General features: G+C 44.5%; 1 protein-coding gene across 2 annotated transcripts; it reads left to right on the forward strand.

The window, feature by feature from the left end:
* The first annotated feature begins 802 nt into the window (after positions 1-802).
* Positions 803-27146, forward strand: SYCE3 (synaptonemal complex central element protein 3). Of its 2 annotated transcripts, XM_077913947.1 has the most exons (4): positions 803-913; positions 3252-3369; positions 12983-13091; positions 26837-27146. In XM_077913947.1, exons 3-4 carry the CDS (start codon positions 12983-12985, stop codon positions 26992-26994), a joined length of 267 nt encoding a protein of 88 aa, XP_077770073.1. In that variant the 5' UTR covers positions 803-913; positions 3252-3369; the 3' UTR covers positions 26995-27146. The 2 variants fall into 2 exon arrangements, with proteins under 2 accessions (XP_077770073.1, XP_077770074.1); XM_077913948.1 differs by lacking the exon at positions 3252-3369 and having other exon boundaries at positions 812-913.
* Positions 27147-27231: the final 85 nt, after the last annotated feature.

Here is a 27231-nt window from a genome sequence, read left to right on the forward strand (position 1 = left end):
CCTCCCAGCCCAGCCCTGACCTCCTCACGAATCCATCCCTAAGAGGCAGGCCTTTCCACACCCTTGCCTTCCATGAAACTTTTGCCTGGAATCCGGTGTTGCTTCTGGTGAAGCCCAAGCGGTCGCCCCCGAGGCTGCCTTCACCCCATTTCCCAGCGGCGGGCAGCCCATGCGCAGGAGGCCCCCAGGTAGGGCGGACGGCCGGGCCAGGCGCCGAGGGCCGGGGCTGCACAGCTGCGCACGGCCTGGCCACGTCTAGCCGCGTCTCCTACTCTGCCCGGGGGCGAACCCGGTGGGTGCCAGGCTCATCCCGAATCCCAGCCGCAGCTGCGCACCTTCCGGACGGGCCTCGCCCACCGGCCCACCTGAGCCAGGGGCGCTCCCTCGTCTGCAGGCCCCGCCAGGGCTCCCTGCTCAGCAGCCACCGCCACCCCCGTGGGCAGGTGCGCACCTCCCGAGGGTCAGCTTCCTGCAGGCGGCCCCTGAGCTCACTGAGCAATGCCCACCAGCACCTGCGGCCCTCCGGGCCCTGCGCCTCACCCCCACACTACGCCGAGCCGACCAGGCCGGTCGGACCCCCAGGGCACCTGCGCTCCCACCGCGCTCTCCCGCCACCTGCCACCTCCGCCAGGGCTCGGGCCACCCAGACACCGCAGGTGAGACCCGCCCGGGCGGCCCCCCCTCCTTCCGCCCTAGAGACCAGCCAATGAGGCCTCGAAACCGACCCTCACGTGTCTGCGGCTCCACCCCTTCCGCTCCGGCAGACGGGCCAATGAGGGCGAGAAGCCGCCTGGGGGGGGCGGGTCTAGTAACGGAAAGGGGCGGGGCGCCGTGCCTGCTCGGCCCCGTGTCCCCAGCAGTGGCGGCGGCGCAGGTGGGCGGTGGATCCACGCTAGCGTGGGCGGTGCCAAAGGTGAGCGAGGCCGGCCCTCCTCGGCCCGGGCCCCCCTGCGTGCCCCGACCCCCGGCCCTGGCGTCCCCGAGCTGTGCCCGCCGCCCCTGCCGCCCTCACCCCACACCCCGCCGTGGCGGCTGTCACCCGTCTCCCCGCCCCCACACCTCCGCACCCCTTTACCCCCCACCCCTCCCTGCCCCGCACACCACTCCCTGCCCCATACCCCCTCACCTGCATGCCCCCACACCCGCACCCCCACCCCCCTCGCCCCCCCGCACCCCTTTACTCCCACCCCCCGCCCTGCCCCCATACCCCTCTCACCCCCATGCCCACACGCCCGCACCCCCCTACCCCTTTGCCCCTCCCCCCTCCCCCCACGCCCCTCCCTGCCCCCACACCCCTCCCCCTCACACCCCCTCACCTTCCCACATCCCCCTCTCCCCACCTCTCCTTGCCCCCTCACCCCCCACACCTTTACCCCCACCTTCCCTGCCCCCATATCCTCTCACCTCCATGCCCCCACACCCCTCGCCTCCACACTCCTCCCCCCACACCCCACCCTCACCCCCCCACCCCTTTATCCCTCACTCCTCACTGCCCCCCACACCCCTCCCCGCCCCCATACCCCTCTTACCCCCATGCCCCCTCACCCCGCCCCTCCCGCCCCCACCCCTCCACCCCCTCGCCTCCCTCACCCCCACATCCCCTCCCCACACACCCCTCCTGCCCCCATACCCCCTCACCTCCCCACATCCCCCTTACCCTGCCCCTCCCTGCCTCCACACCCCTCCCTGCCCCCATATCCCCTCACCTCCCCACATCCCCCTTACCCAGCCCCTCACTGCCTCCACACCCCTCCCTGCCCCCATACCCCCTCACCTCCCCACATCCCCCTTACCCTGCCCCTCCCTGCCTCCACACCCCTCCCTGCCCCCATATCCCCTCACCTCCCCACATCCCCCTTACCCAGCCCCTCACTGCCTCCACACCCCTCCCTGCCCCCATACCCCCTCACCTCCCCACATCCCCCTTACCCAGCCCCTCACTGCCTCCACACCCCTCCCTGCCCCCATATCCCCTCACCTCCCCACATCCCCCTCCCCCCCACCCCTCCCTGCCCCCCACACCGCAATTCTCTCACCCCCCAGCTCCTCCAGCCCCCACACCCTGCACATTCCAGACCCTGGACTTTCACAGACAACCCGACCCCCTGGCCTGTTGCCTGCACACCCGGAGCACCTGCACTGCGCTCCCCACGCACTCCAGCCCCGCCATCTGTGCACGGGGGCTCCCAGAGCCTCCAGTCCCTTGGACGCCAGGACTCCTGCTACTCCCGTGGGGCTCACACGTGGGCCTCTCACAAAGAATCTTTGACCCCGGAGCCCCTCTTGTCCTCTCCGAGTTCTCGTTTCCAGGGGGATCCCAGCCGCCACCAGGGATCAGACCAGACCCTGAGGCTACAGCCAGGCCTCAGAGCCCTTGAGCCCGCACCTCCCAGGACCCCTGGGACCTCAAGCCCTTCCTCCCACAGTGACCGCCCCAGCAGTCCTCTCCACACCCCCTCTGCTCACCAGAGCCCATTAGTCTGCTCTTGCTCTAGTTGCCTTGGGCTGCGGCCCTGGTCCCACCCCCCACTTTCTTTCTTTCTTTCTTTTTTTTTTTTTTTTTTTTAAGATTTTATTTATTTATTCATGCGAGACACAGAGAGAGAGAGGCAGAGACACAGGCAGAGGGAGAAGTAGGCTCCATGCAGGGAGCCCGATGTGGGACCCGATCCTGGGATCACGCCCTGAGCTGAAGGCCGATGCTCAACCGCTGAGCCCCCCAAGCGTCCCTCGCACCCCTTTCCACTGAGTCTTTCTCACCTGCAGCAACCTCATCAGGAAGGAAAGCCATGGACTCCGATCCCCTGGTCTTCCTCCGCCGCAGCTCCTACCCTTTCCCCGGATCCAGCATCGCTGGCCACAGCCTCCATCCCCAGTCCTCCTGCCCTTCAACTACGACCCGGTCTCCACGCATCTGCTTTGTCTGCACACCCCCATCCGCCTGTGCCCTCACCTTGTCATCCACCACCCACCTTTCAAAATTCCAGGCCCCAGCTAACTCTGTGCTGCCCTGGAGTCCTGGGGACACTGTGCAGCCGTGCAGCGAGGCCACACTACTAGTGCTTCTGTGCTGCATATCCACGTGCCTTGGTGAGGCACACGCCTTTGCCAAACCTGTATCATTCTCCTCAAACCAAGAATGTCTATTAGAAGAACCTTCTCATTGCCATTTGTGGGTGAGCTAGAGACCTCAGGAACCTGGGCCACCTGGACCCTTACCTATCTTACCCTTCTTTCTCTCCCCTTCACAGGGTAAGGTGACCTCTCTGGCCCCAGCCCGTACACCATCAGGTACCCTTTCTCCTGATTTCAGCCTTTTCTGTTCAACTGGCTCTTTCCACATAAACCTAAAGAGAACTCTCTGCCTATGTAAGTTAAGAAAGAGAAAACCTTCCCTCTATCATCTTGTCACTGTCTCCTGTTTCTCCTACTTGTCTCAATCTCTGTGCCCTATTTTGTCTAATACTCTGTTAATTCTTTATTCATGGAAATCTTGTTATTGTTACTGTTATTCAATTGAGACCTGGCTCCCAAATAAAATGTCTTTTTTTTTTTAAGATTTATTTATTTATTTATGATAGACAGAGAGAGAGAGGCAGAGACACAGGAGGAGGGAGAAGCAGGCTCCACGCCAGGAGCCCCATGTGGGACTCGATCCCGGGACTCCAGAATTGCACACCGGGCCAAAGGCAGGTGCCAAACTGCCGAGCCACCCAGGGATCCCCCCAAATAAAATGTCTTAAATTTATTGCGCCCTTTTGTAATATTTGACAGTGGTGTAACATCTCCCAACTTAGAACAAAAGACACCTGTAACTCCACATTACATTCCAGCTCCTGGCCCCTTTCTTTGCTTCTCTGAACCGGAACACAAGAACAAGTTTCTACTTTTCTTCCCTTCTCTTTAAACACATCGCAGTCAGGCTTTTGTCCCTTGCCACCCCATGAAAACAGCTTCTGCCAGGATTGCCACTGACCTTCATTTTTTTTTTCTAAAGATTTTATTTATTTATTCTTGAGAGACAGAGAAGGGGGAGGGGGCAGAGACCAGGCAGAGGGAGAAGCAGGCTCCATGCAGGGAGTCCAATGTGGGACTCGATCCCAGGTCTCCAGGATCAGGCCCTGGGCCGAAGGCGGCGCTAAACCACTGAGCCACCCGGGCTGCCTGCCATTGACCTTCAGATTGTCAAATCCATAATCACTTTTTATTCCTTATGCTACTTTATATGAGACACAACTGATTACTCTTTGTTTACTTTCTTCGCTTGGCTTCTGAGACTTCACTCCTTCGATCTCTCTTGGTTCTTCTAGGTCACTGGCTGCTGTTTTTGTCTCCTTTGCTGGTTCGTCTTCCCAAACTCTACACATTGGAGAGCTCAGATCTCCTTTCCATCCACCCTCACTTCCCAGGAGATCTCAGCTAGTTTCATGGCTGTGTCATCTGTACCCCAGTGGCCCCCCAGTACGGATGTTCAGACAGGCTTTTCTCCACACTGTGGATTTATGTTTCCGCATAAATGTTGGATGTCAGAACATACTGTTGGCTCTGTGTTTCCTACATATTAGAGTCCAGTCACCTACTACTGCCACTTCTAACATTCTAGCCCAAGCCTGGTCATCCCTTACATGGAGTTTTACAGCAGCCTCCTCTCTGCTCCACCATCTCCACGCCAGTCTGCTCTGCTCTCAACATTGCAGCCAGAGTGATCCTTTGATTTATTTGTTTTAGAGAGAGACAGCAAGCACATGCACATGATGGGGGCTGAGGGCAGATGAAGAGGAAGAGGGAGAGACAGAATCTTAAGCAGGCCTCACACCACGCTTGGAGCCTGACACTGGGCTGGATCCCACCACCCTGAGATCATGACCTGAACTGAAACTAGGAGCCTGATGCTCCCAGAGTGATCCTTTTAAATCCTAATTCAAATTGTGTCACTCCCTCAAATTTCTCTAATATCTCATCTCTGTCAATAAAAGAATAAAAATCAAAGTCTTATATAAACTGCAGTATCCATTCCCCACCCCCACCCCCAGCCTCTTAGCCTCATCTCCTAGGATCCTGGTTTTTCAGCCACACTCAAGCAGTTACCCTCAAGGCTTTTTCTTCCCTGTTTCCTCTGCAAAGAATTCTTCCTGAGGTATCTAACAGCTCACATGCTCACTTCTTGAGTCTATTTGAAGATTCACCTTCTAAGAGGGATTCCCATGGTTCACCCATCTATGGTGATAGATGGAGTGGTTCCTCCCACTCCATTATTTTGTAGCCTACCTTACTTTGTTTTATTTTCTGTTACCACCTGACGTTGTATGTGTTTCTGTGTTTATTGCCTGTCTCCCTTGACTAGAATGTAAACTCTACAGGGGCAAGGATTATTGTCTTTTGTTTGCTAATATACTCCCAGCACCTAAAACAGTGCCAGACATTCAATAAATATTTGTTGACGAGTAAATGAATTAACTGGCCCATCCCTCCTCTCTTCTGTTGGTCTCAGCTACACACTCCCCAGTTCGCTACATTTCTGACTGCTTATCGGTGCCTTTTATGGGCTTGTATCCTCTGCTTTTAAGGGCTGATATTTAAGGGCTTCTTCCAAGTCCATTTTCTCCTCTCTTTTTATACATTCACTGTGAATGATTTCATCTCTTCCCATAACTTAAACCACCATCAAATCTTTATTTTCCGTTTACCTCTCTCTAGGGCTCTAATCCTGTTGAATAGCTTTGCCTCCATACACCATAGGCACCACACACTCAAGCTGCCCCAAACTGAACTCACTATTAGCCTCTTCGTTCCATTCCTTTATCCCCATTCTTTGTCTTTCATTCCATCCCTCTTCACAGTCCGGCTCAAAACCACCCACTGTGTTGTCTAAGGCAGTTTAGAGAAAATGTAGTGCTAGTGGGCTCCACCTCTAGAATCAGGACTGGACACCAGTCCAACTCTACTACTTTTTGGCGGTACAACTTTGGTTAGATTCTTCCAGTCCTCAGTTTCCTCATCTGTACAATGGGGAGAGTAATAGCACTTACTTTGTTATATGGTTGTGAAATCAGTCAGTGCTTATTGAGAATTTACACAGTTCCTTGCACATATTAAACATGAAATAAATGTTAGCTTTTATATTATTGGCTTCCTATCTCTCTCATCTCATTATAGTAAAATATTTTCTGAGCAACTACTTTGTACCTGATGTTACATGTATAGTGATGCCAACTATTGCATTTGGTAGATGTGGGTGCCTACTATACCCGTATCTGTGTGCATCTTCACAATAACCTGCAAAGGAGCTATTATTCCATTTTACAGAAGAGGAAGCTGATACTTGAGATGGGGTGACTTGCTGGGCTTTCACAGCCGATACGCAGCAAAGTCTGCATTCTAGCCTGGGATTTCAGGGTACACCCAAGCTATTCTTTAGTTGCTTACTATATCTCATTAGTTCTGTTCACTCTCATGTTTATCAAGGATTTATTGCACACCAGTAGTGTAATGTGTGAGCACACAAACTGGAGCCAGATTGTCCGGGCCCAATTCTCAGATCTTTGTCTGTGCGGTCTGACCTTGGGCAACTTACTTCATTTCTCTGAGCCTTGTTTTCCTCACATGTAAATGGGAGTAATAATAGTACTTTTTAGAGTTCTTATAAAGATGTAAATGCTTAGAATAGTGTCTGGCTGAAAGGAGGTGCAGAAGCTGTGGGAATGTAAAAGAGGTGCAACCTTCAGAGTTGGCTGATAGGAAATGTAAGGAAAGACTTCTAGAAGTGACCCTTGAGCTGAGTCTTTAAAAACAAGACAAAAACAAAAACAAGGAAGAGTGAGGGAAGGGTATTTCAGGCAGTAGAATGATATATGTAAACACCTGGAAGCAAAAGAAAACGTAGTGTTTTCAGAGTTACCAATGACATGGCTGAAAGGGCCATTTCATACAAGAAGGCTCTGGTTTGAAACCAAGCGCGGACATTTAGATGAACGGCTATTGCTCTTCAAAGACTCTTGCTTTACAACAGGCTTCTTTTTTGCCAGATTTATTTCCTTGATGGCGGGACTGGGTACCTACCTATTTTTTAATCCTACCTATTTTTTAATTTTTTTCTGTAGCGTGGTTGGCATATGGTGGAGACCCCAATTTATCAAGTATTTGATAGGACTGAAGCTTAGGTAAATATGAGGACATGGCTAGCTATTGACAAATAGGAACTTTGGTGATTTTTAAAGTATTGTATTTGTATACTTTGGTTTTTAAAATTAATATTTATTTTATTAAAGTTACTAATGTTAAAAATCCAGTCTTTCTTGAGTATTTAAGTTTAGCTTATGTTATTCTAAATCAGATCATTAGATTATTCTAAATAAGATTATCTCATTCTAAACTCTTAATCTTATTCTGGGTCTGGTAAATTTAAATTGTAATAGTGTTATGTTTTTGTTCCATTTACAAACTTAAACTCGTGTGTGTGTGTGTGTGTGTGTGTGTGTGTGTTTTAACAAAAGTTTATTCCCCATTCCCATAAAGTCCATAATAGTTCTGGGAGACTCTCCAGAACAGCTGCCCTCCATGAGGGGGGCTCAGCATTCGGACTACTTTGACCTTGTGTGGGCTTCCATGACTGAGGCAGGAAGGGCACTACAGAGTCTTGCACCAAATAAAGGCTTCAGCCCAGGCAAACTTAAACTCATTTAATTGTAAATTTAATATATTTCATTTCTTTAAGTATTTCAGTTGTCTTAATAACAAACCTTCCCACTTTCTTAAATAATTCCTATAAATATCACAAGTCAAACCTACAAATATGGTGAACCTCGGGTTCTCTTAAATGTCCTCTTTATAAAGTTATGAAGATTCTCACTTAAAATTATAACCCATAATCAATTTCACATTTTAAACTAGAATGACAAAGCTGACCTGTTACTCTAATAAGTCAACATCTCTTAAACATAGACATGCAGAAAATACCAAATATTAACAGTAATTCTACTTTTTTATGCTCTTCAACATGTCCTATCTGAATTCCTTACTTCTCAGCATTGTAAGTTATTCACCCATTAAGGAAGCACCGATTTTATCCCATACACTTTTTGGAGTTCCCTTCATTTTACTTTTTAGAGTTATCTTGTCAGCTTGCTGAGTTTTCATACTCTCGGAGGACATTAGTTGGTGTCCAGTGACTCTGCGAGAGTCTGGACTTAGGAGCCAGGACTGGTTCTCCTTCTGCCTCTGTGGCCCCCCTTCCTCAGTCTTTTTGGCTGGTTTCTTCGTATCTCCCCAAACGATGATGGACCTCTTCTCCATCTGTATTATCTCCCTTGATCCCACCCATTCTCATGTCTTAAATAGCCTCTGGATGCTGATGACTCCCAAATTTCTATCTTTAGCCTGCTCTCTTTTCTGAATTCATTTATCCAGTTGCCTACTCAGCATCCCCACTTGGATGCCTCATAGGTATCTTAGTATGTTCAAAACTGAGTTCTTTCTTCCCAAACAACTCAGCGTCTTCCAGTTTCCCCCATCTCAGTTAATGGTATCTCCATTTCTGGTCATCCAGCCAAAAATCTTTGTGTCGTCTCTGACTCCACATTGACTCATGAGCAAATCTTGTTGGCTCTGCCCTCAAAATATACCCTGAATTATCCTCTTCTACTACTTATATCATTCCTATGCTAATTATCTCTCACCTGCATTATTCTAATGCGGCCTCCTAGTGCCCCTGCTTCCACCCAGAAAAGCTACTCTCAACCTAGTGATATATTAACATGTAAATCAAATTACCACCCTCCAGGCTCCCATCTCACTCAAAGAAAACGCTAGTCTTTTCCGTGGCCTGCAAGGCCCACCATGTTCTACTCCCACATTTGGGATATCATCTTCTACTACTCCCCACTTCCTTCTCTGTACCAACTACATTGCCTTTGTTGCTCTTCCTCTAGCTCATCCAGCTGACTTCAAGCTCAGGGCCTTTGTTCTTACTCTTTTTTCTGCCTGGGATGCACTTTTCCCAAATAGCCGTATGGCTCATTCTCTCAATTCCTGCAAGTCTCTAGTCAAAATCACTTCAGCAAGGCCTTCCCCGCACACTTTCTTATTTATTTCTAAGTTTTAATTTATTTTTTTTGTTTGTTTGTTTTTGTAAGTTTTAATTTCCATTTAGTTAACATACAGTGTAATAATAGTTTCAGGTGTACAGTATTCAGCACTTTCAGTCAAGACTCGGTGCTCATCATGAGTGCACTCCTTAATCCCCATCACCTATTTAACCCAGCCCCCCACCCACCTCCCTTCTGGTAACTGTCAATTTGTTCTCTTTACTTTATAGTCTGTTTCTTGGTTTGCCTCTCTTTCTTTATTTTTTCCCCTTTGCTCCTTTGTTTTGTTTCTTCTTTTTTAAGTTCTTATTTAAATTCTAGTTATTTGACATACAGTGTAATATGACTTTCAGTGTACAATATAGTGATTCAACACTTCCATACAATACCCTGTGCTCATCACAACAAGCCTGTACACATATTTAAATTGCATCCACCCCTTTCTTTTTTTCTTTTATTTTTTAAGGAAGTTTTTCTTTAAATTTTATTTACTTTTTTGAGAAAAGAGAAAGCACGAGCAGGCACTAGCAGGGGGAAGAGGAGAAGCAGACTCCTCACTGAGCAAGGAGCCCACACGGGGCTGGATCCCAGGGACCTGGGATCATGACCTAAGCCATGCCAATGCAGATGGTTAACTGACTGAGCCACCCAGGCATCCCACAGTCACCCTTTTTACACACTTTCGCCCTCCATCTCTGGTTGACTTTTTTCCTTGCTACTTATCCCCTCCTTATATTTAGTTCACTTATTAATCTTGTTTATGTTCTCTTACCACTAGAATATAAATTCCATGAGACCAAGAATTTTAACCTGTTTTGTTCACTGCTATATCCTCAGAATCTAAAATAGTACTCAATAAATATGTGCTGAATGTGTGGATAAAAGAATAATACCGGAATTTTACAAATTAATGAATTGAGCAAGTAGCCCACACAACTAGATATGAATTGTGTCATTATCTACTCCTTTGCCTTCACACAGATTTTTGTAACCGCCTACGTGATAGAATTATTTTATTCCATTTCATATTATAGGAAAACTATAAATTTTTTAATTTTATAGAGTTTTGTGTTTTTTTTGTGGATTTTTTTTTTTTTTAGCACATCTCATGGAAATATACAACTCTTACAGATTTTCATTTGAGATTTCTTAAGGCTTTCTTCAATTATTTGGTCACAACCCAGAACTGGATGAGAATAGGAAGAGTCAAGAACTAGATTATAAAGGATCTTGTATCTATAGTAAAGAGATTATGTTTTATCCTGAAAGAAGATGGAGCAATTGAAGGGTTGTAAACAGAGTGACATGGTCAGATTTACATGTTAGGAAAGGTCTTTTGGGAGGTGAACTGGGAAAGTGGATTTGACAAGATGAAGCCAGAAGCAGGAAAACCAGTTATGAGTTTACGAAAATAGTCCAAGTGAAAGGTGAAAAAAGCATGCCCTGGTAGTTCCAAATATTTTCAGCTCCAACTTTTCTCTCCTGAACTCCAGGCCTATATATTCAACTGCCTGTTTGAATCTCCTTTGGGAGGCCTAATAGGCATCTCACATTAATACATTCAAAATAGAGCATTTGCCCAACCTCCACCCCCCACCCCCACCCCCCGGCTCAATTGGTGGAGCGTTGCAATTCTTACTGTGTGTTGTTTTTTTTTTAAGATTTTTATTTATTTATCCATGAGAGACACAGAGAGAGAGACAGACAGAGAGACAGACAGAAGCAGGCTCCATGCAGGGAGCCTGATGCGGGACTTGATTCCAGGTCTCCAGGATTACGCCCTGGGCTGAAGGCAGGCGCCAAACCACTGAGCCACCCAGGGATCCCCTGCGTTGCAATTTTTAATCTCAGTGTTGTGAGTCAAGCCCCACATTGAATGGAGATGACTTAAAAAAAAAAAAGAGAGCAGTTTGTTTCCTTTCTAACCTATTCTCTTAGTCTTCCCCACTTCATTTAATAAACAACCACATATCAAGTTGTTCATCAAAATTAGGAGTCATTTTGATTTCTCTCTTCCCACCACTTAGCCCTGAAAACCTAGACACATCAGATCCTCTTCCAAATTCTTTTGGCTCATCTTCCAAAATATAGCCTGAACCCTCCCACTTTTCATCATTGGTATCATTACCTACCACCTTAGTCCAAAGCCACTTCCATCTGGAGACCATTCTAGTGCTCTCTAAACTAACTGGTTCTCCTACTCTTACCTCCTCTCAACCTTCTGTAGTAGTTCATTTTCCAAACAACTGCTGAAGTCATTATCTTAAAACATAATCCCCTGCTTTCAACATCTAGTGGCTTTTCCTCAAACTCAAAATAAAACCAAAATTCCTGCCTACCTAGCTGATCTCATCTTATACCATTTTACTCCTCAACCCCATTCTATACTTTCTTTCCATGCTTTAAAATACATGAGGACCACTCCCACCTTTTCTTGAGCAATTCTATCTAGACCTCTTCCCGTAGCTCTTTACACGCCAACTCCTTTTTATCATTCAAATGTCAGGGGAGGGATCCCTGGGTGGCGCAGCGGTTTGGCGCCTGCCTTTGGCCCAGGGCACGATCCTGGAGACCCGGGATCGAATCCCACGTCAGGCTCCCAGTGCATGGAGCCTGCTTCTCCCTCTGCCTGTGTCTCTGCCTCTCTCTCTCTCTGTGTGACTATCATAAAAAAAAAAAAAAAAAATGTCAGGGGTGCCTGGGTGCCTCAGTTGGTTGAGTGTCTGCCTTTGGCTCAGGTCACGATCACCAGGTTCTGGAATTGAGCCCCACATCGGACTCCCTGCTTGTCAGGAAGCCTGCTTCTCCCTCTCCCACTGCCCCTGCTTGTGCACATGCTCTCTGTGTCAAATAAATTAATAAAATCTTTTTTTTTATTATTTTTATTTATTTACGATAGTCACAGAGAGAGAGAGAGGCAGAGACATAGGTAGAGGGAGAAGCAGGCTCCATGCACCGGGAGCCCGACGTGGGATTCGATCCCGGGTCTCCAGGATCGCGCCCTGAGCCAAAGGCAAGCGCTAAACCGCTGTGCCACCCAGGGATCCCAAATTAATAAAATCTTAAAAAAAAAATGCTTATTCAAGTGTCAGTTCAAATTCCACCTCATTAGGAAGGACTTTACAAGCTAAAGCACCCACCCTGTGAAAGACCCTCTTTATTAAACTACGCTCTTTTGTTTTCTTTAGGCAGTGACCACAAACGAAGGCATCTTTACCATTCTGTTGTTTATTACTTGTGTCTCCTCCTGGGACAGAAGCTCAGTGAGAGCATGGGTTTTATCTGTCTGGATCCATAAATACACCCCAGTATCTACAGAGCCATGGTAGATATCTGGCACATAGTAGATGCTCAGTAGACCTATTCAGTGGCAGATGACAGCACAGACTGAAGGTCAAGCCACGACCTTGGAAAGAGGGAGGATAAGGACCTTAAAGACCTGGGTGAGGGCAGCCCCGGTGGCTCAGCGGTTTAACGCCATCTTCAGCCCAGAGCCTGATCCTGAAGACCCGGGATCGAGTCCTGTGTCTGGCTCCCTGCATGGAGCCTGCTTCTCCCTCTGCCTGTGTCTCTGCCTCCCTCTCTCTGTATCTCTCATTAATAAATAAACTTAAAAAAAATTTTTTTTAAAGAGCTGAGTGAGGCTGTGAGTTCCACAAAGGCAGTGTTCAGTTCACTGGTGACTCCCAAGCACTGGGCCTTCTTGACCCATAGATGAGTAAATATTCCATAAACAAATAAAACAAGTGAGTTTCAGTGACCCCTTAGGTCAGAAAAACAAGATAAGGAGGAATTAAAGACGACCTCAGGGTTCTGGCTTGAGCTATCTAAGTGTGCATAATAGAGCTGGAATCAGAGTCGGTCTGTCTCACCGAGTCTTCTTTCTGTGTACTGCCTAGATGGCTGATTCTGAACCTGGAGAAAGAAACTATGACAACATGCTGAAAATGCTGTCAGACCTGAATAAAGACTTGGAAAAGCTACTGGAAGAGATGGAGAAGATCTCAGGTAGGAGGTTTCCCCCCTTATTTCCAGTAGCTCAAATTCTTCCCCCACTTCTGAGCTCAAGTCAACTGCCTTAACAAGGGCTTCCTTGACCACCTCTCAACTTCTAGACCATGTAACTTCTGTACCACAAAACAGACACTACCACTAAATAGTGCCTTGAAGTATTTTCTGATTACTTTATGTGTGTCTGTATCTTATTTCTGCAACTGGACTCTTACCTTCCTGAGGGCGGAATAGTGATTTCTTTTTTGTCACTGGGCACGGTACCAGACCGAAGCTCAAGGACTCAGCAAATGACAGTGTTACTATAATACCTGTGAACAGAATTGAACATTCTATGAATTGTTTAAATAAAGAATTCAGAGTAATAGTGCTAAGACTGATGAGGTGCTGAAGTGGGAGGTACAGTCAGCTCAGTGGAATAAAGTCGGCAATGGACTTGAACAAATATTAGTCTGTTATTCAACATGTTTCCACTAAGTGATAAACAGCCATGGTACACAATCATAATTTACTTCTCTATTTTTTAAGCTTTTATTTTCAAGTAATCTCTACAACCAATGTGGGGCTTGAACTCTTAACCCTGAGATCAAGAGTCACATGCTCTACCAACTGAGCTAGCCAGGCACCCCTCATTTCCCCCTTGATTTTACTTAAGAATTTTTTTTTAATTTTTATTTATTTATGATAGTCACACAGAGAGAAAGAGAGAGAGGCAGAGACACAGGCAGAGGGAGAAGCAGGCTCCATGCAGGGAGCCCGACGTGGGATTCGATCCCGGGTCTCCAGGATCGCGCCCTGGGCCAAAGGCAGGCGCCAAACTGCTGCGCCACCCAGGGATCCCTACTTAAGAATTTTTTTTTTTTTTTTTTTTTTTTTTTTTTTTTACAAATTTTTATTTATTTATGATAGTCACAGAGAGAGAAAGAGAGGCAGAGACACAGGCAGAGAGAAGCAGGCTCCATGCACCAGGAGCCCGATGTGGGATTCGATCCCGGGTCTCCAGGATCGCGCCCTAGGCCAAAGGCAGGCGCCAAACCGCTGCGCCACCCAGGGATCCCCCTACTTAAGAATTTAAATGGAAGTGAAACTGAAGAAATTCTTTATTTATTTATTTATTTATTTATTTGAAGAAATTCTTTAAACAATATTCCTTCACCATAAAAAAATACATTAGCTTCTATAAGATTGTTCCAAAATTAAGGAAGTTTGTGGGAAAATATTAAAGAAACTCATGTTATTTCTTCAGCTATTTCATTTATCTTTGTTTAGGGTCTAATAATACTAATCAGTAACATTTATTCAGTATTTATTAAATAGTAGATGCTGTTCTAAGCACTTTACATGAAAGAGTTCATTTAATCCTCACAACATTTTTATGAGATATAGAGATTTTTACTATTCCTGTTTTACAGATAAAGAAACTGAGGCACAACTGCCATTCATTATACTAGTGTTTGTTCGTTATCAACTACAAATAACATTTATTTTAGTAATATTTACACTTATATTCTGTTCTTGAATCATAATTCTTATAGTTGTTGAGATTTATAGTAACATTGTAAATAAATTCAAATAGTTCAAATATTTAAACCTAAGAACTATAGCTATGGATATCATATTCCTTGAATTTGCAAAGGCTTAATAATATGTCTACATTCAGGGGCAGCTGGCTGGCTCAGTCCATAGAGTATATGACTCTTGATCTTGGGAATGTAGGTTTGGGTCCCAAGTTGGGTATGGGATTACTTAAAAATAAAATTTTTAAAAAAGAATATGTCTCCGTTTATAACTGGATGGTAATTTGGTTAGATGATTATTTTCTTTACAACTTAGAGGATGTTTCAGCATTTTGTAGCTCCTTGGAATAGTGTGTGGGGCCTGCTCTGTGTTTTCTCCTAAAAGTGACTGACTGCTTTTGCCTCTAAGATTCTTTATTCTGGAAGTTCTGTACTTCACCACCATAAGTTTGGTGTTAATAATCTCTAATGCTTTTCCTGGGGTACATTAGACCTCTACAGCTGTAGACTTTAGTTTTTTTATTTTTTTTTAATTTTTTTTTATTTTTTTGAGAGAGAGAGCGAGAGAGAGCATGCACACACAAGCAAGGGGTAGGGGCAGAGGGAGAAGGAGAGAGAGAATCTTAAGCAGGCTCCATGCTTAGTGTGAGCCAGATGGAGAGCTCAATCTCACAACCCTGAGATCATGACCTGAGATGAAATCAAGAATTAGATGCTTAACTGACTGAGCCACCCGTGCACCCTTTTTAGTATTTTTTATAAGAATTTTTTCGTGTATCATATTTTGAGATACTTTTTTTTTTTTCTTAAAGACTTTATTTATTTGAGAGACAGGGAGAAAGTGAGCAAGAAAGAGCAGGAGTGGAGTAAGGGGCAGAGGGAGAAGCAGACTCCTTGCTGAGCAGGGAGCTCGACACAGGGCTTGATCCCAGGACCCTGAGAACACGACCTGAGCTGAAGACAGATGCTTAACTGAGACACCCAGGTGCCCCTTGGGCTATTGTTTGTACTATTTCTTTGATTTACTTCTTCAGAAATTCCAATTATCCATATTATATACATTTCTTTTTGTATTGTCTTCTTTATCATCAGCTCTGTAATCTGTTTTATTACTTTGTTATTTTCCATTTTATTTTCTATTGGTTCCTTCAGACTATTCCTCTAGTCCCTGACCGTGCTGTTGAAGAAAAGATTGTTTGAAAAAAAAAAAAAGATTGTTCGTTTTTTGTTGTTTTTAAGATTTATTTATTTATTCATGAGATACACAGACTGAGAGAGAGAGGCAGAGACACAGGCAGAGGGAGAAGTAGGCTTCTCACGGGAGCCCGATGTGGGACTCAATCCCGGATCCCAGATCCCTAGATCAGGACCTGAGCCGAAAGCAGGAACCCAACTGCTGAGCCACCCAAGCGTCTCTGTTTTTACTCTCAGATGTTGAACACTAATTTTATCATACCCCTCAGTTCATGATACGTTATGATCATTGGCCCATGAGGGACCCTTCTAGTTTAATTTTTTATTTATTCTCTTATTCCCATAGCCCATTCCCTTTCCTCTCTCCCATAGGCAACAATTCTAACATGTACTTTTTTGTCTGTCTATTCTTATGAAATGTATATTGGTATTTTATAAATTTATTTTACATATTTATAAATAGTATTGTGTTATATGTCTCGTGCTATGTTTTTAATTCAGAACAATATATGTCAGCTCTTTCCAAGATGCTGTGTGTACATCCAATCTATTACTTTTAAATGCTGAAAAGTATGCATATGCAGTAGTATACATCGTTCATAGCCAGGTTGGACTAAGCCACATGGGTGATAACATGGAAGTTAAAGCTCAGCCCATCTATAGGTCCTGTGGATGAAGACAAATTCTCAGAGAAGGGCATTTGGGCCAAGAAAGCATCTCAATATGTATTTATTTTTCCATATTTGAACTTAATTGGATTTCTGGGCTTTTTCCTCCTGCCTTCCCTAATTTTTTAAATTGTTTTATTAAACCTTTGCATCGAATGCTTTGTTCATTCACTTTTATTCCTTTTTAAGTCATGAAAACATTTGAGGCTATGGATTTATTTCTAGATATTTTTACTGTAACCCCTAAGAACTGATAAATCATGTTCTTGTTTTTTATTGTTGTCATCTTTATTTAGGTATAATTTACAAACAATAAAATAAACACATTTTAAGTGTGCAGTTCACTGATTTTTGCCAAGTGTATACACCAGTGTAACCAACATGACTGTCAAAATACAGAATATTTATGTCACTCCAAAAGTTTTTCTTCTGCCCCTCCCCAGGACCAGGCAACAAATGATATAATTGCCTAGAGTTTCATATAAATGGACTCACACACTACATATTCTTGTGTTTGGCTTCTTTTGCTCAGCAGGTCCAATCAGTTTACTATCATCAATGTAATGGACCTGCTTGATGTCCTGGAAGAGAATAGCATTAAAGGCCCCTGTCCACTAAATTACGGCATAGAGCTATAATGAGTTGATATACTTGAGTTAGGATAGTGAAGATGTGTTGTTAGCCTTGTTAGCAGAAAACAAACTGCTTCTGGTGGCCTTTACTAATAAGTATGGAGAAAAAAAATTGCCAGATCAATAGCTGCGTATCAGATAGCAGGGGATGTGTTAATCTGCTCAAGCAACAAAACCTCATCTAGAATAGCAGCTACAATTGGAGCCACCACCTGACTGAGTTTATAGTAATCCACTGCATTCTCCAAGATCTGTCTTCTGTACAGGCCAAATTAGCAAATTGAATGGGAATGTGGAGAGAATTACCCCCTGCATCTTTCAAATCCTTACTGGCGACACTAATCTCTACCTCTCCAGGAATGCAGTGTTGCTTTTGGTTACTGCTTTCATGGGGAGAGGCAGTTCTAGTGGTTCCACTTGGCCTTCCCTACCATAATAGCCCTCCCTCCATGAATCAGGGAATAAATGTGGGAATCCTCCCAGTTGCCGAGTGATCTATTTCAATTATACATACTGGAACAGTGTGCTCAAAGACCACTGAGCCTCTGTGAGACAGACCTGAGCTAGAGCTCCGTGGACAACCTGACCTCCCCTAAGCCCCTATTCTGACTGATAGATCACTCTACTGACTGGTAGTGATATTCTGGGTCTCCAGGAATTAGTATCAATTCAGAGCCATTGTCCAATAATTCCCCACAAGATCTGATTATTTCCCTTTGCCCAGCATACAGCCCTGCAGCAGTATTGTTAGGGGGTCCCTGTTCCTAAAGCTGATGGTCAGGGAAGGAAGAAATATAACTAAAAAGTAATTACTTTTGATGCGTACTCAAGATTGAATAGTTTAATGTGGTACTATTAGATGGCCAGAAAGGGAACCTCGTTTAAAATAAGGGATCAGGGCAGCCCCAGTGGCACAGGGGTTTAGCACCACCTGCAGCCCAGGGTGTGATCCTGAAGACCCAGGATCAAGTCCCACATCAGGCTCCCTACATGGAGCCTGCTTCTCCCTCTGCCTGTGTCTCTGCCTCTCTGTCTCTCTCTCTGTGTCTCTAGAAATAAGTAAGAAAGCTTAAAAAAATTAAAATAAAATAAGGGACCAAGAAAGGAATCCTAGAGTAAATGACTTCTCAGCTGAGACTAAACTATTAGTTAAAAAGAAGGTTTGGGGAGCCTGGGTGGCTCAGTCCATTAACTGTCTGCCTTCAGCTCAGGTCATGATCCCAGAGTCCTGGGATGGAGCCTCACATCGGGCTCCCTGCTCAGTGGAGTCTGCTTCTCCCTCTGCCTCTGACACTCCCCTTGCTTGTGGGCTCTCACGCGCTCTCTCTCTCAAATAAATAAATTTTTTAAATCATTAAAAAAAAAAACTGGAGGGACGCCTGGGTGGCTCAGCGTTTTAGCACCTGCCTTCCATCCAGGGCATGATCCTGGGATCCCAGGATTGAGTCCCACATCAGGCTCCCTGCTTTTGTTTCTGCCTATGTCTCTGCCTCTCTGTGTGTGTCTCTCTCATGAATAAATAAATAAAATCTTTTTTTAAAAAACTGGAAAAATAGGGCAGCCCAGGTGGCTTAGCGGTTTAGCGCCGCCTTCAGCCCAGGGCGCGATCCTGGAGACCCGGGATCGAGTCCCACGTCGGGCTCCCTGCATGGAGCCTGCTTCTCCCTCTGCCTGTGTCTCGGCCTCTCTCTGTGTGTGTGTGTCTCTCATGAATGAATAAATAAAATCTTTAAAAAAAACTGGAAAAATATAATCCTAGAGCTCAAAGAAAAATCCAGACTTGGAGTCAGAGTTAAAGCACCATGTATTCATTCATTCATTCATTCATTCATTCAACAAGTAGTTCCTGAATGAACGCACGCTAAGCCCTGTATGTAAGTTGCTTGTAGTCTAATGAAATAAATACATAGACATATAAATGCAGTATACTATATTAATTTCTATAATAAAAGGATAATAAGTAAAGTTCCAATGGGATTTGGAATAGATGACTAAAATCTATCTGGTAAATTATGGAAATTTTTAAGAGAAGGCATGGACCATTTCTCTGAAACAGGAGTTGTTAGGAGATTCCCAGATAGACAGGTGATGGGCAAGGTTTTCAGACAGAAAGAACAATTTGTGCCAAGGAACAAAATTGTAAGAAAGAAAAGTGGTTGGAGGGGCTCCCGGGTGGCTCAGCTGGTTAAGTGTCCGACTCTTGATTTCAGCTCAGGTCGTGATCTCAGGGTCATGAGATCAGGCCTTGATTTGGGCTCTGCACTGGGCATGGAGCCTACTTAAGATTCTCTCTCTCCCTCTGCCCCTCCTCCCACTCACACACTAAAAAAGAAAGAAAGAAAGAAAGAAAGAAAGAAAGAAAGAAAGAAAGAAAGAAGAAAGAAAAATAAAAAAGCAAGTCCATTGGATTTAAGATTCAACTACTGCAAAATAAACTACAAGTGGAAGTGGTAGAGAATAAATCTCAATGAATCATTTGGGGTCAGATCATGAAAGACTGTGTACCACACTAAAAAGTCATTCTGTAGTCAACAGGGAAATATTGAAGAGGCTAACTGGGGAATAACATAAAGAGATAGATGTTTTAGAAAGATCCTATAGCAGTGTGGAGGAGATTGAAAGCTACCTCAGCAATGGTCTCACAGATAAATATTACCAAATACAGAGTTGGTGGTATAGTGGTGAGCATAGCTACTTGCCAAATACATGAAATGATGAGCCACTGTGAGTGAAAATCCACTCACAAGAAACTAGAGTCACATATATGGTCACAGGCTATAGAGGATGTCAGATGCAGAGTGTAAATAGCTATATATAAAAGGGGTAAAGATGCAAGTACAGAAATGAGCAGAAAAGAAATTGGAGAATAGACAGATTTTTTAAAAATAGAGCCTCTCAGGGCAGCCCCGATGGCCTGGCGGTTAAGCGCTGCCTTCAGCCCAGGGCCGGATCCTGGAGAACCGGGATCGAGTCCTGCATTGGGCTCCCTGCATGGAGCCTGCTTCTCCCTCTGCCTGTGTCTCTGCCTCTCTCTCTCTCTATGTCTCTCATAAATAAATAAATAAAATCTTTTAAAAAATCTTTAAAAATAAAAAAATAGAGCCTCTCAAAAGGAAAATTGTAACATAAAAAAGAAATCAACAACACTTGAAGAGATAATCAGTTGGAGAATAATGCATCAAGAAGAGATAAAGAAAGTAAAAGTATGAAGAGAGGAAGAGACTTGTGATATGGACCAAGAAATCCTAACCTATATCTAATTGGGAGCGCAGAAAAAAAAAAAGACATTAAAGACAATGGAACAATAACACCATCATTATAATAATATAATGTCTGTGAATTTTCCAGAACTGATGAAAAATTGAATCATAGATCCAATAAATAGAACACCTCTTGAGCAAAATAAAATGATACCCATATGTAGATACATAATAGCAAAACTTCGGAACACCAAAGACAAAGAGAAAAACTGTAGGAAAGCAGAGAGAAACCTATTGAGGAGTGACAACTGGAGTGGAATTTTCAGCAGTAATCATGAGAACCAGAAATCAGTGGAATAATACCTAAGTGTCATAAAAACACTATTGACTCAGAATTATGCATCCAGCAAAGTTATCTTTCAATAATGAGGGAAAAATAAAGACATTTGCAAATGAACAAAAACTGATAATATTTGTCACAAAGACACCTGCCTTAAAGGAACTACTAAAAGTTTTACTTAAGTCAGGGGAATATGATCTCAGAAGGAAGGTCCAAAATGCAGAAGGCAATGGAAAACAAATAAAATGTTAAACATGTAGGTAAATCCTGAATAGTTCATGAAGTACATGTTCTCCCTTCCACGTTACTTCCTGTGACAGTGTGGCTAAATTGTCTGCTATCTTTAGCTTCCTATAAGAGCTCCCTCACTTCTCTGTAAATCCTTATTGGCAGACTTTTCAAACTCCAAAACCCAATGAACAGGGTGTTCAAGGCACTTTAACCTTGTGCTAATACTTTCCTCAAAATCCTTGCAGCTGTTCTAGCTTCCATCCACTGAAATATTCCAAAGCTCCTCCTACATCGTAGGGTTTGTTGCATCATGCTCTGGTACTAAGATCTATTCTAGTTATCTACTGCTGCATAAGAAGTTAACCCAAATTTTGTGACTTAAACGTTTATTATCACACAGCTTCTGACGATCAGGAATGTGGGAACAGCTTAACTGGGTGGTTCTGGATATATTTTTGATAGGTTTGCACTCAAACTGGCCATTGCTTCAGTCTCCAGGTATTTGACTAGAGGCTGGAGAATCTCCTTTCAAGCTCATGTAGCTGTTGGCAGGAGGCTTTCTGTTTGGCCTCATCATAGGGCTGGTGATGACATGACTTCCCCTAGAGCAACTATGTGCACTATAATAAGTATGATAGAGTATAATACTATACATGCATATACATGAAGCAGCCCAGGACAGAAGGTACCATCTTTTACAAGCTAACGTTAGAAGTGACATGCCATCACTTGTGCCATAGTTAAATCATCACGCAGGCCTACTGTAGTACGATGTGAGAGAGAACTATAGAAGGATGTGATCACTGGAACACAGGGACTACCAGAATACCTTGGAGCCTGGCTACCACATTTATGTCGAGCATCTAAAACCTACACTATTGGAAATAATAAAGCTTATCAAGGTGGCTGCGTGTGAGATCACTATACAAGAGTTAACTGCATATTTATTTAATAAATAAATAAAATATTTTTTAAAATGTGCTCTAATTCTTTGTTGCTGGTATGTAAAAATGCAGTTAACTCTTTCTCTCTCTCTCTCTTTTTTTAAGATTTCATTCATCCATTCATGAAAGGCACAGAGAGAGAGAGAGAGAGAGAGAGAAAGAGAGAGAGGCAGAGACACAGGCAGGGGGAGAAGCAGGCTCCCTGCAGGGAGCCCGATGTGGGACTCATCAGGATCAGGCCCGGGGCTGAAGGCAGGCACCAAACCGCTGAGCCACCGGGCTGCCCTAAAGGCATTTACAGTAACACACCCACACCGGCTTGTGCACACACACATCTATGAATTCCCCTGGAAGAAATTTAACAAAAAATGTACAAGGCCTGTATGCAGAAAGTTATAAAACTTAACTAACAGATCCTAAAGATCAAATAAATGGAGCTAGTGACATTTATCAAGAGAATGACGTAAAGCAATTGGTGCGTCATCCTAGGCTTTAAAGTGGTTTCAGACAAGTTGAGCAACAGATACACCAGAGAGCCCAGAAACAGACACACATACGTGCACACACATAGATGCACACCTGACAGTCTCATACACACATGTACACACACAACACACACTCTCATAAACACACACACACGAATTTTTATATATAACAGATGAAATGGCAGATCAGTGGAGGAAAGAAGGGACTGTTGCATAACCAAGCTGGAGAAATCGGTTATCCATAAGAATAAAAATTAAAAATGGATTCCTACCCACGTATACACACAATAGCTTCAGAATGATGAAAACTTAAGTGTCAAAAATAAGTGTAAAACTTGGGAAGAAAATAGGGGAGAGTATCTTGTGACTTTGGGGGTGAGGTTGAATTTCCTAAACAAGAGGCAAAATGCTAAACACAAAATAAAAGATTGATAAATTGAGCTACATTAACATTAGGAACTTCATCAAAAGGTAATTTAAAGATTTTATTTATTTGAGAGAAAGAACACAAGCAGGGAAGGGCAGAGGGAGAAGCAGACTCCCTGCTGAGCGGGGAGCCGCCTTGGAGCTGGATTGATCCTGGAGCTTAATGGGTCCTGGGGCTCAGTCCTGGGGCTTCTGGGTCTTGACCTGAGCCCAAGGCAGACGCTTAACCAACTGAGCCACCCAGGTGTCCCCATCAAAAGGTAACTCAAATGTCACTTTCTCAGTGAAGTGTTTGCTGAGCGTCCTTCCTGAAATTGCAGATCAGACCCCATCTCCCTGCCAGTCCCACCCTTCCTTCACTGATTTATTTTTCTCCTTAGTACTTATTTCCTTTTAACATACTAAGTTTACTTACTGTTATTTATTATAAAATAGTCATGAGAGCAAGATTTTTGACATTTTTTCTCCTTGCTCTGTCCCTAGAACGTAAACAGGTGCTGACGCATACCAAGTGTTTTTCATCCATTTTTGAATGGATGAATGTGTCTTAGCTCCCTGACTTTTTGTGCATTTTAAGAAAGCATGTGTCTTAAGTTTCTTGACATCTTCCTTGCCTACAACAGTGCTAACAGTGAAATAGGCATCGGAATATGATTGCTTCCTTTGGTACCTGCTTGCATGGCACAGTGACAAAAATGTGTGGGTGTTTTTCAATTTGTAATTGATAATAGATCATAGATAATCCCCTCTCTACTATGGTGGCTCCTTCATTTGTTGTTTTCTAATGATTTTGGTTTTGTTTATTTGTTTTTCCTTTAAAAAAAGATATGATTTATTTATTCATGAGACACACAGAGAGAGAGAGAGAGAGAGGCAGAGGGAGGAGCAGCTCCCCTGTGGGGAGCCCGATGCGGGACTCGATTCCAGGACCCTAGGATCATGACCTGGACTGAAGGCAGAAGCTCCACCGTTGAGCCACCCAGACATGCCTGTTGATTTGTTTTTCTTACGGTTCTCTGGTGGAGGGGTTGGCTTATTCCTCAGTTCACACTGTTATCATCACTGATCCAAATAACAATCTTCACTTATCTGTTTACCTTTTTTAATTTCCATTTCTCTTTTTGTTTATCCCTTTTCTATACATTTTTGTAAATTCTGTACCTTTGTTTTATGCATATATTTTTAAGTTATGTAAACTATATTGCATTATATCTCCAACCTCTTCCTTACTTTTTAAACTCAACTGTATTATGAAAATCTCTTTCAGTCGAGTTCCAAACTGTCTTCATATCCTTGTTAGTCTTTTGGATTTATTCTCGTGGTCCATAAGAAGCAGCATACCGTAGGCAGTTAACAACATGGACCCTGGTGGGCCGCCTGGCCGGCTCGGGCAGTAGAGTATATGACTCTTGATTCCGGGGCCATGAGTTCAAGCCCCATGCTGGGCGTAGAGCTTACTTAAAAATAAATAACCAGGGCAGCCCGGGTGGCTTAGAGGTTTAGCGCCGCCTTCAGCCCAGGGCGTGATCCTGGGGTCCTGGGATCGAGTCCTGCGTTGGGCTCCCTGCATGAGCCTGCTTCTCCCTCTGCCTGTGTCTCTGCCTCTCTCTCTGTGTCTTTCATGAATAAATAAATCTTTAAAAATATAAATAAATAAATAAATAAATAAATAAATAAATAAATAAATAAATAAAATCTTTAAGTAACTAAATAAATAAATAACCAGGGGCTCCTGGGTGGCTCAGTCAGTTAAGTGGACAACTCTTAGTATTGCCTCAGATTGTGGGCTCACAGTGGTGGGATCCACTCAACAAGGAGTCTGCTTCAGATTCTCCCTCCCTCTCCCTCCCACACACTCTCTCTCTCAAATAAATAAATAAGATCTTTTAAATAAATAAGTAACCAATTAACTAGCCTGAATGTGAAGGGTAGAACTATAAAGTTATTGAAATAAAATGTAAATTTTTTATTTTTAAAAAAGATTTATAGGGGCACCTGGGTGCCTCAGCAGTTGAGCGTCTGCCTCTGGCTCAGGTCATAACCCCGGGGTCCTGGGATTGAGTCCCATGTCGGGCTCCCTGCAGGGAGCCTGCTTCTCCCTCTGCCTGTGTCTCTGCCTCTCTGTGTGTGTCTCTCATGAATAAATAAATAAAATATTTTAAAAATAATAAAATAATAAAGTAGGAATGTTGACAAGGGCATTTTCAACTATATTATGTACTTCTCAAAAAATATGCCTATAGGAAAATTTTTCCTTAGGGTAAAAGTGTCTTACTAGGTTTGCTTTTATTTTATGGTCACTGAGTCTTGAACCTGAGCATGTTTCCTCTGCTTTGGCCTTAGGAAACTCAGAGGTAGAATTCCACCTGCCACCTGATACCACATGAGATTCATTTCTTCAAGCTCTTTTTTCCTCCTGAATTCTTATTTCTTACTCACCCTAACCCTTTGCCGAATATCTCAATTATTCACTTTTAGTAAGAGTTTGTCCTGTCTTGAACACCCTAATATTGCCTAATTGTCCTAGGCAATTAACATATATCATCCATTTAATCTTCGTAGCAAGCTGTGAGACTGGGACATTGTCCTTTACAAATGAGGTTAGTAAATTTAAGTCACTTGTTCCTGGCCACATGCATAGCAAGTGGAGAGCCCAGAAGCATACAGCTCTGACTCCCACGTGCATGTTCCACCTGCTGTCCAGGTGGTCTACGTACTAAGAAATAGGTTCCTGGGCGCCATTCCCAACCTGCTAAAAAAGAATCTTGAGTTGTGGAGGAGCCAGTGATCTACATTCGGGTGTCCCAAGTGACTCCCATGCACCCGAAAGTGCAAGATTTCCTGCACAGGCTGTATAGCTATCTGCCCTCTATCTGCTGAGATACTGCACATAGCTTTTCTAAGAATTTTTCCCTAACCAAACAGATATTACTTCATGCAAGACGCCAAGCCTGTCACGCTGCTGACCTTGACTGTGTGTAGATATTCATGTGTAATTATTATTATTCTTTCTGCCAATCCTTCTCTGGTGAATTTTCTTGAAGACATAGTTTTCCAAAGTGTCCACTATGTTTTAGTCCAGCAAAGAGGAGTTTTAAGGGGGTGATGTTTGGACAGTGGTTCACGTCATGCAGAAGGGAGATGACCCTTGTTCCTTGTAATTATGGAGGGTGGAACCACACCGGCGAGGTGAGTGCTACAGAGAGGTGGGATTTCTTCCATTGAATTCATAAGAGAAGCATGTGTTTACCTATAGGCCTAGGGGACATTGACCTTGAGCTGCTCTCAATGAGAAACAGCAAGAAACTCAGTGCAGGGCAGCCCCGATGGTGCAGCGGCTTAGTGCCGCCTGCGGCCCAGGGTGTGATCCTGGAGACCTGGGATCGCGTCCCGCGTGGGGCTCCCTGCATGGAGCCTGCTTCTCCCTTTACCTGTGTCTCTGCCCCCTCTCTCTCTCTCTCTCTGAGTGAATAAATAAATAAATATTTAAAAAAAAAAAAGAAAAGAAACTCAGTGCAGGGGTGAGCACCAAATGACATCTAACATGGGATGCAGCAAACCTTCCCAAAAGGAAGAGCCCCTGAACTGGCCTTGATGAAAGCGCAGAGGCACCCAGATAGAAGTGGGCAGGTGCCCCAGGCCACTATGCATAAGGTAACATGAGGCTCAGGGCCTTGCTGGAGTAAGAGTAGTCAGCCCTACATGAGCTTGGATCAGCAGTATGCTTCCTCGGGGTTCAGCCTGCAACCACTGGCTGTGAACTGCAGATGGGTAAGGACTTAGGTTTGCTCTAAGTTTTCCTAATATTTTACATTAGACTGGCCTCCAGCCTTAATGTCATGGGCTGATGTATCCAGAAGTTAAGACTTGTGTGAAGTCAGGGAACTTTCAGTACCGCTCTGCGTAGAGAGAAGTTTTAATAGGGATTTTTATGAACCCTGTAACATGGAGCCTACCAGCCTTCCCTCCTTAGCATAACTGGGTAACTCACTGGGATCTGGTCCCTGGGATGCTTGGCATGGTTGGAGGCATCTGGGCCTCCTTGGGGCGCTCCGAGCCACAGCCCTACCCTGTGGCCTCATCAGGGCCTGTCTGGTTGTTGCAGTGCAAGCCACATGGATGGCCTACGACATGGTGGTGATGCGCACCAACCCCACGCTGGCAGAGTCTATGCGCCGACTGGAGGATGCCTTCCTCAACTGCAAGGAGGAGATGGAGAAGAACTGGCAAGAGCTGCTCAATGAGACCAAGCACAAACAATAGGCCCCTGCCCACCCACGGCTGCCACGCTGCCGTCTGCCGGTGTGGAGGGGCCCTGGGGCACGGAGCCTCCTCTGCTGGCAGAGCAACAGCAACCGAAATATATAGCTGTATGAATAGTACTTGTTTCTCAATAAACTTATTTTTAAGGACAACCGAGGACCCCTTTCTGTCCTACCCAGCAGCTTTCCAAACCTTGCAAACAAAAAATGAGAATTATAAGATGCAGATGCCTTCAAT

The sequence above is a fragment of the Canis aureus genome, chromosome 11 (genome assembly GCF_053574225.1).
Source record: "Canis aureus isolate CA01 chromosome 11, VMU_Caureus_v.1.0, whole genome shotgun sequence".
Classification (NCBI taxonomy): Eukaryota; Metazoa; Chordata; class Mammalia; order Carnivora; family Canidae; genus Canis; species Canis aureus.

Bases quoted from the DNA above. Each gene is read 5' to 3' on its own strand.
- SYCE3 (XM_077913947.1), top strand. From the start codon at position 12,983: ATGGCTGATTCTGAACCTGGAGAAAGAAACTATGACAACATGCTGAAA. The intron at 13,092-26,836 runs GTAGGAGGTTTC...TGGTTGTTGCAG, and splicing joins AGAGATGGAGAAGATCTCAG to TGCAAGCCACATGGATGGCC.